This window comes from Zea mays, chromosome 7 (genome assembly GCF_902167145.1).
Source record: "Zea mays cultivar B73 chromosome 7, Zm-B73-REFERENCE-NAM-5.0, whole genome shotgun sequence".
NCBI classification, from domain to species: domain Eukaryota; kingdom Viridiplantae; phylum Streptophyta; class Magnoliopsida; order Poales; family Poaceae; genus Zea; species Zea mays.
This window is the reverse complement of record NC_050102.1, coordinates 139,489,470-139,498,828: the sequence shown is the minus strand read 5'-3', so window position 1 is coordinate 139,498,828 and position 9,359 is coordinate 139,489,470. Positions and strand designations below refer to the sequence as shown.

Below are 9,359 nucleotides of genomic sequence, written 5' to 3'. Positions count from 1 at the left end.
TCACCAAAGGACTGGCTCAAAAGCCAATCCAAGCAGCGTGCGTGGGAATGGGACTCGTACCCTGTTAGCGGTTTCAACTGCGAATAACTGTCCTGTGTGACCGGAGATCCCGAGATCCAGGCTCCAGGAAACGAAGCACTGTGAAACCAAGAGCACAAACGATAAAGAGTCTCATGAGCTGCTGTGCTCTGTCTGTATGGCAGGTTGAGCGATATGCTCTTAATGAAGTCAATGCTGTAAGCAGGGAAATTGTCCTACAGAATTTCCTTAACGATTTTACCTATATGAGCTGACTGTGGGGTCGCAGTCCGGGAGAGAATGGGGTTTTCTCTCTAGTGAGCTCATGAATAGATATTAAAGGGCATGACCGTAACACCCTGCCCCGTAAGAGAAGCAGATAATCTGCCTAGTACTATGTGCCTTTTGTGCGAAGATTCTCACACTAGGGTTTGTGGATCAAGGCGTAGTCCTCCGCTTACTCGTGCAGGGTTGGAGTACATTGGGATAGGCTTTGGTTCAAACCTAACAAGTACATTTGCCGAAAAGTAGTATATAAACAGTACGAGAGCTCAATGACATTGATCAGAAAATAAGAGTGAAAATGGTGGGGATTGCTATCCGATTTTTGTGTTTTCACTTTATTAAAAAAAAGAGGGGGGGCCAGCCGAGCTGGGCCGCTACCAGGCCCACGGCCGAACAGCCCAGCCGACCGGGATGCGCTGCTTTTTGGCTAGGGCTCGCATAGGAGCGCTGAGCAGAGTACGTAAGGGGATCAGGGAGCAGCGCAGGAAGCCTGGCGGCGGCGCTAAACAGATTAGCGATCTGTTTGCCGCTTGGCCGGGTCCTGCGGCGCGGGCGTCTTCATAAGAAGGGAAAACGCTTCCCTGGTTTTGTAAGGTCCTCTGCTCCTCTCTGCTCTTATCGGCTGATTGTTGTTCTAGTCTCCTCGATCCATTTGGTCCCTAGTGTTCCTGTGGTTAATCGCTGGTGGTGATTGGAAGCTGGTAGAGGTGGAGTTGTTCTTGTGCAGCCAGTTTCTCCTGTGCCCCGTTGATTTACAGTGCGCCTGTGTGGTGCTCTGTCTGATCTGATCTCTGTCCACCGTGGCCTGGTGCCTGGGCTCCCTGCTGCGCGGTGTTCGTCTTCTCGGACTGGTGCCGTGGACGTCTCCCTCGGCTCCGGCAGCGGCTCTAGTATCTCCGACAGCCTCCCGCCGTGCAGGCCCGGACGTGAGCGGCGGAATTGGTTTTCTGGGACAGAACCTTGTGTTCGCTGAGCTGGTCTTCCCACGTAGACAATCTACGTGTTGTGAGTTATTCGTTGCCTCATTTTATTTACTGTTTAATTTTATGCAATCTACTAGTATTAAATACTTGGGTGTGATTGCACTGTTGTGGGCGGATTTGTGTGCTCGATGATGTTAGCGGTGTAGTGAGACAGCGTGACAGTCTGGGTTTTAGTGTATTATCATTTTCATCATTGATATTATTTGTGCCTAATTAAATCTCTCTTTGTTGAGGCTGTTTACATGTGTTAAATTCTGTTAATTTATTTAGTACACAGCTCCTTAGTATTAGTATTTAGATTTGATTATTAGGCATATTATATCTGATCTAAAACCCTGATTTGGTAAGATAGGGCTGTCACGTTAGTCGAGGATCTCTGATCACCTATTAGCATTGGAGGGCTGTTTATTACAGCAACCCGCTATTTTGAGAGCAATACTTTAAGATAAACAATCATGTTTATTTGTTTAATCTGCCTTCTTCATTTGTAAGCCATGTTTAATTATAAAATGGACCTGAGATGCTATTTTACATGTTTACATGTTCTAGAATTGCTACTGTTCATTGCTGCAATAATTATATATGGCATTTGTCTGAGTTATATGCTTGTTTTATTCGGAATTAAAATATTTAATTTATTTAAATATGAAGGAAACATGTCACTTGTTTCTCTAATATTACCACACTTCTTTCTTCAGAGGATCTAGTTTGCCTGGCCGGTCGCGCTGCGCTCCATCTTTGGTGCGCTTGTCCCGAGGCGCCGCCGCATAAACTAGCAGCCCCACTTCCGCGGCGGCGGCGCACTCACGGTCCCTCGTCGCACGGAAGCCTCAAAGGAGAGAGCCAGGATTCGCCCATGCTCGGTGGCCGCGATCCTCTGGCCCCGTTCCTCGTCGCTTCCTTGAAGCGTGCGGCGCGCCTCCGCTGCGGCGAGCAGCTGCACGCGCTCGCTGCCAAGTCTGGCCTTCTCGCCTCCAACGTCTTCGTTCGCAACTCTGTCCTCTCCTCGTACTCCCGCCTCCCGTCCTCACTTGCCAGCGCCCTCCAGCTGTTCGACGAAACACCCCCGCCACTCCGCGACGCCACCGCGCGCAACAGCGTCCTCGCCGCGCTGACTCGTGCCGGCTATCTCGACCGCGCGCAGGGCCTACTCGAGGAGATGCCACGTATCCACAGGGACGCCGTCTCGTACACCACCCTCGTGACCTCGTTCGCTCGCGCGGGACATGCGGCGCGCGCGGTGGCCGTGTTCCGCAGCATGCTCTCCGAGAATGTTGTTCCCAACGAGGCGACTCTGGCTGGTGCGATCACGGCGTTCGCTCGCTGTGGGGCACCGGCAACAGTGGGGATGATCCATGGTTTTGCTCTGCAGCGGGCGTTGGATGGCTTCGTCATTGTAGCCACCAACCTGGTTCATGCATATGCAGGGGTGTTAGAGCTTTGTTCTGCCCGTGCCTTGTTTGATGGGATGACGTATAGGAACACAGTCACTTGGAATGTAATGCTCAATGGATATGTGAAGGCAAAGATGATAGACATGGCTGCGGAAGTGTTCTGGAGGATCCCAGAGCGAGATGAGGTATCTTGGTTGACATTGATTGATGGATATATCTGTGCAGATCTGATATCAGACGCAATGAAGGCATATGTTCAAATGGTGGGTGAAGTTGGTGCAAACGACTACGAGGTATTGCTTGTTGATTTGATGAAGGCGTGTGCTCGGTACTCTGCTGTTACAGAAGGCCAACAGCTGCATACAGTTATTCTGAAGAATGGTTTTGATGCCCATGCATTTGTGCAAGCGACCCTGGTCCATTTTTATGGGTGTTGTGGTCTTATTGGCCTTGCACAGATGACATTCAGATTGTCAGACAAGTCCCACACAGCATCATGGAACGCTCTCTTGGCTGCTCTACTGAGGAATGGCCTAATTCGTGAAGCAAGGGAGCTGTTTGATGATATGCCTGAAAGGGACACTGTTTCTTGGAGTACAATGATTTCTGGGTATGTGCAGACAGGACGTTCAGACATGGCTTTGAAGCTATTCTATTCAATGTTGAATACGAGCATTGAACCAAATGAGGTCACGTTGGCCAGTGCTCTATCTGCAATTGCTGATTCTGGCACATTGGACCAAGGTAAATGGATCCATGACTATATAATGAACAGACCAGTCCAGCTTACTGATAACCTGAGTTCTGGGTTGATAGATATGTATGCCAAGTGTGGCAGTATTGCTGATGCAGTGCAGTTTTTCAATCGCGTCAACGATAAGTTCTCTTCCGTTTCACCATGGAACGCTATGATTTGTAGTTTAGCCATACATGGTTATGCACATATGTCGCTTGACCTGTTTTCACAATTACAGAGGACTAGTATTAAGCCCAATTCAATCACATTCATAGGTGTTTTAAGTGCATGTTGTCATGCTGGCACGGTAACCAAGGGAAAATATTATTTTGAGTCCATGACGAGGGAATATGGGATCCAGCCAACGATCAAGCACTACGGTTGCATGGTTGATCTCCTCGGTCGAGCTGGATACTTGGAAGAGGCTGAACAGCTTGTTTCAATGATGCCTATGAAACCAGATGTTGTAATTTGGGGCAGCATCCTTTCAGCATCAAGGGCACAAGGAAATGTCGCATTAGGTGAAAGAGCCGCTGAAGAATTGGCAAAGCTTGATCAAACCCATGGTGCATCCAAAATAGCCTTGTCTAACATCTATGCTGATGCTGGTCACTGGATCAATGTTTCAGTTGTGAGGAAGGAACTCCAGGATGCAAATCTTGAGAGGCTAACTGGAAGAAGTGGCATTGTACAGTAATAGGATAGATCTTTTCTCAGTTAGCTATAATGGGCAAGTGATGATGAGAAGCCCTTCCTTTCTTTCTGTATTCTATTTTCTGAAGATGCCGTGACCATTGTTTTCTCTTCAAACAAAAGCAGGCGCGAACATGATGTGATGGCGGAAATATAATTTCTTTTGTGGTCCTCATTCATCTTTGATGGATGGCGATATTGATATTTCATTATACACCAGAAAATTCTCTACTGCAGGACAGAGCTGTGCCGTTTCAGTGCTGATAAGATGTAGTGATGTACCCTGGGAAGCATCAGATTTATCCGTGCAGATTTACAGGTGATTTGCTGACATATTCTTGAAAAGATGATGGGAATTAAATACAATTATAACCCTATTTTTGCCCGGAACTTTTCAGGTGTTCCTATTTTCGAACACGAAGTGCAAACACTACTTCCAGAACCGCCTCAAGCCATCCAATCTCACATGGACAGCCATGTACATGAAGGCTGAAGCAGCACAAGAAGGTATGAGAGTTACTTCTTGAATAATCTGCTGCTGATCTTTAAACAACAGCATGCTGCATGTATCGTGAAAATGGACCGTCTCCTTTTTCTGCAACTTTTGACTCTGATGACTGGAATGTCTGACCACACATCACCTTGCACGCGCTCTACTGTTTCAACTTTTTTCCCGGCGTGGACTCTATGCCTACTGTTTACTTGCAATCATTAAAGGATTGGCATGTGCAGTTGTGCACTATTGGCCTCGACCGGGTGTTTCGTCACTGAACAGTCGGACAAGTCACAAGTGACCGTGGGCTAGTTGCTCAGCTACTAGGGCCTTGCAATGTACACTGTATTCAGCACAACGGGCCTTGGGGCCGTCCAAGGAAGACACTGTATTCAGCCCAACGGGGTTTGGTGCTGTGAAAAGAAGCGCGAAGTCACCGGGAAGCCACGCAGAACCGGCAGCCCCTTGAGATGTCTTTAGCATAAGTAGCCGGAGCATCGGGTTGACCCGGCAGACGACACGCCACCAGCACCAACCATCCGGCGAGAGCGAGATGGAGACCCCGCCGCGGGGCCGGTGGCCGCCAGGCTTCCGCTTCAGCCCCACCGACGAGGAGCTTGTTCTCTACTTCCTGAAGCGCCGGATCGCCTCCGGCCGCCCCTCTCCCTACGTCGCCGACGTCGAAGTGTACAAGTCACACCCCTCCCACCTCCCCGGTACGCGGCCTCCTCCTCCTCCCCCCCAACCGATTACTTCTCGCAATCCCTCCGGCGGCCTCTTTTACCTGGAGGTATTGGTGCTGCACTGCAGAGAGGTCGGCGCTGCAGACGGGGGACAGGCAGTGGTTCTTCTTCAGCCGGATGGACCGCAAGTACCCCAACGGCTCGCGCGCCAGCCGCACCACTGGCGACGGCTACTGGAAGGCCACGGGGAAGGACCGCTTCATCTGCGGCGGCGGCCGGGCGGTTGGCAACAAGAAGACGCTGGTGTACCACCATGGCCGCGCCCCGCGCGGGGAGCGTACGGACTGGGTCATGCACGAGTATACCCTACTTGCCGATGCGCTCCCGCCTGCTGCGCAGGGTCGGGAGTTCTACGCGCTTTATAAGCTGTTCCAGAAGAGCGGGGCCGGGCCAAAGAACGGCGAACAGTACGGTGCTCCCTTTCGAGAGGAGGATTGGTTGGATGACGACGATGAGAGAGTGATTGCGGGTGCAGCCGCTAATCCTGTTCCTAACACCAACAGCCCACCATCTACAATGGAGGAGCATGCAATTACTGACCGTGAGCTTCCGATTGAGGGTCTTGATCAACCACTGTCAGATTTTGGAAATGATCCGGAGTTGTTTTCTGAAGCACAGCCTGTTTCTTCCCATGGTCAAGGTCAGGGTTGGCTCAGTGAGGGGGGTGACAAAGCTGAGGTCGTGGATGCTTCCATTAGCAATGATGTTGTGGTAGTAGCAGAGAACACCTGCACTGATATCTCTCTTGGGGATATTGAGCAGTTTCTCATGCAAATATCTGATGATCAGCAAAACGATGAATTGTTCTCAGATTTATCAACACCACTTCCAAAATTGCAGTTCCAGTGCGATGATCGTCAGGTTTGGCTTGATGCCGAAATGGGACATGAAGTTTATGCTGCGGATCCTACTGCCAGCAGTGGTGCTGTTGTAACTGCAGAATGCACTGTCACAGAACTTCCACTTGGAGATCTTGAAGGGCTTCTGCTGCAAATAGCCAATGACCAGCACATGGTCGAATCCCAATCAGATCTTTCTGCACCAACTCCACATCATAACTTCAATCAGGTTTGTTTTGCTGCGTATAAGACTAAGTCATTCATCATATCAGGTTATCCTTTAAGGCTTGTTCGTTTTGATGCTAAACCATGTGGATTGGATGTGATTGATTCGTTTTAAATCCATAACAAGTCAAAATATTTCTCAATCCCACCCAATCCACTCCAATCCACATGAAATTAAAATAACCGAACAAGGTCTTAGACGGTTAGAAACCACAACGTATTGTGGCACTGGCATCATGCTTATACTAATATAGAATTGCTTCGGTTAGACCTTTAAGATGCATAGCAGTTTCTGTTGCCTTACGCATATGTCAGAATATGTTTCTTACCTTTCACTATGGAGCTACATCTTGTAATATGCATGTAATATTTACTCTATGTTTCCATTCATAAGACATGTTAATGACTTGTAGGCTGACATTGGGGATTTACATGAATCTCATGGTGCTCGGGTTGGTAATCTTTCTTGTATAGTTCAGGAAAGCACATTTTGTGAACCACGGACTGAACCAAGTGATCAATTTCCACAGTCTAATGTAACCAATTTGCCATTTAGCGGAGAAGCAAATTCTTCTGAAGGGACCAGTGTGGCACATTCTGTGTCAGGTTTGATCAGTTACCACAGTCAAGATGCTGATGAAGAGTTCCTTGAAATCAACGATTTCTTTGATCTGGAGGATGTAGGTCAGAATGCAAATTGTATGACAACTGAGTACATGATGTCTGCAACAAATGGGATGTTTGACAATTTGGAATACTCTGATGCTTCTTCGTTTCTACCTGGGTCATTTGACACAGTTGGATTGGTAGCTGAAAATCAATATTTTGATACCGATTACAGTGGAATTCAAAACCAGGGATATCAAAATACAACCGAAGTAAGGACATATAATCAGGCTGCTCTTACTGTGCGGAGCCATATGAAGCATGATCATGTAGTCTTATCCTCGCATGCATCAGGTGATTAATTATTTTTTATATTTTTTATTTTTTGTGTGTGAGCATTTGAAACTCAATTTCTTCCTATATATGATTTGGCCCATTGCCCCTTAGCAGGCACTCTGAATATCCATGCGGCAAATGAGCTACATAACCAGAGCTCCACATCTTCACAATCATGGTTCAATGCGGCTCTATCAGCCTTGTTGGACTCTGTACCTAGTAGTCCAGCATTAGCTGCTGAAATCGAAAACACTGTTATCAACAGAACACTCCAGCGCATCTCTAGCTTCCGACCACATCAAACTGCAGGTGAAGAAAACACTTTTATCAACAGAACACTTCAGCACATCTCTAGCTTCAGGTCACAGCAAGCAACAGGGGAAGAACCAGGCACCCCTAGTATTCAGGTTACCAGAGGTGGCAGGCTGATGTTCATATCTCTACTGGTTATACTTGCTTCTGTTATATGGACCTTTACTTCAGGCTCCGCCCTCAACTTTTGCAAGGGTTTATGGAAATCCTCTTCTACGTGACAGATTAAGTGGGAACCTGGTGACCTTGTCCTCTGTAAATTTTTTGGTCCTCGGTACCATTTATGGTTTGAATATCATTTCCCTTTCAAAAGGGTGAAGAGGTAGAAACATTTTGAGGGTGGTAATATGATTATAGGTTGTAGAGCCTATTTAAAACGGTAAAATGCAAGGGGGAAAAGCATATCTGATGGTAATATTTGAAACTAATGGGTTACTGTTCTCATTTGTATTTTGACAGATATATGTACTGAATGCAATTAACCTATTAATATAGCTTCAGTTTCTGTGCATAACATCATAATAGCATTAGGGGAAAGAAAATTCAGCATTGCACAACTCGAGATCCCATGTATGTAGATCTCTCTGTGTGCCGGCGCGAATTTAAATAATTGCCATTTGTTTGTCTAGTGTTGCCCATCAAATTTAAAGACACATCCTGAACCAGTGTTGAACCAGAGTATGTGACAAAAAAGTTTTCGATCTTTGTATTGGACACGGATACATATATTCGATCTTCGTATTATAATAAAATACGGCCGTGTAGACTCCGAATAGAGAATAATTCGTATCCGGCATGTACACATGAAAACTATCGAGATTTGGTATTAGATAGACGGGAACGTATCTGGTGAAAACCAACCCTTTCGTGGAACCGTTCAAACTTCTAATCTGAACCGTATGGTGTTGATCCAAGGGACGCAGGGACGTGGATAATTTTACACTTAATCGTCCGCTACTAATAACACTTTTCCAAATCCCCCTCTCACTCCTTCACACGTTCCCTTGGATTAACATCGTGTGATTCAGATTAAAAGTTTGCACAGTTACACGAAGGGGTTGGTATGCACTAGATACGTTCCCTAGATAGACGATGACTTTACATTTTTTTAAATGTGAGGAAAAGATATTAATATTTTTTATAGTTTTGATCAAACTTAGACTAGGGATGACAATTGAGAATTTTTCGTCGGAGAACAACTCCCCATCTTAGTCTTCACGATAAAAAAAATTTCCCTACGGGAATCCCATAAATGTTTACGGGATAATTTTTTTTCACCCGTCCTCCACGAGGATAAATCTTCGACGGTGATCTTCGTCTCTGTTTAAATTATAATTACAACATACGTCATTTGTTATTAATGTAAAACATTGTCACTTGTACACACTGTTAAACGTAAAAAATTACTAGTCGGTTGCCCGTGCGTTACGACGGCTTACAACAATACCCATATAAACCATCCACCAAAAGAATTTCAAGATTTTTTATTGATTGTCTCCGCTCTTTGTATAATATTTTTTTGATTTGACTAACTGATGTTATTGTTTACTTCATTCAATATGTCTTGATACAACACGACCAATGAAGTGAGTGATTAGAAGAGAGTTCATAACGACTGACTGAACGAACAGAGATTATAAAATGACATAATTCTACCATACAGAGACCAAATAAGAGAAAGTTTATGAGTTCAAGT

General features: G+C 46.2%; 2 protein-coding genes across 5 annotated transcripts; both read left to right on the top strand.

Annotated features, from left to right (window-relative positions):
- Window positions 1–1,998: 1,998 nt before the first annotated feature.
- Window positions 1,999–4,284, top strand: LOC100281801 (uncharacterized). Its single transcript, NM_001154721.1, is given in 1 exon segment — window positions 1,999–4,284. A coding segment is annotated over 1 exon segment (1,971 nt). The 5' UTR covers window positions 1,999–2,142; the 3' UTR covers window positions 4,114–4,284.
- LOC100191556 (uncharacterized) lies at window positions 2,757–8,177 on the top strand. Of its 4 annotated transcripts, XM_020540286.1 has the most exons (6): window positions 4,002–4,428; window positions 4,508–4,616; window positions 4,827–5,318; window positions 5,413–6,413; window positions 6,823–7,369; window positions 7,466–8,177. In XM_020540286.1, the coding sequence occupies exons 3-6, from the start codon at window positions 5,156–5,158 to the stop codon at window positions 7,882–7,884; spliced, it is 2,130 nt and encodes a 709-aa protein (XP_020395875.1). In that variant the 5' UTR covers window positions 4,002–4,428; window positions 4,508–4,616; window positions 4,827–5,155; the 3' UTR covers window positions 7,885–8,177. The 4 variants fall into 4 exon arrangements, with proteins under 4 accessions (XP_008650797.1, XP_020395875.1, XP_020395874.1 ...); XM_008652575.2 differs by having other exon boundaries at window positions 2,757–4,428; window positions 4,508–5,318; XM_020540285.3 differs by lacking the exons at window positions 4,002–4,428; window positions 4,508–4,616 and having other exon boundaries at window positions 5,038–5,318; window positions 7,463–8,177.
- The last annotated feature ends 1,182 nt before the right edge of the window (window positions 8,178–9,359 follow it).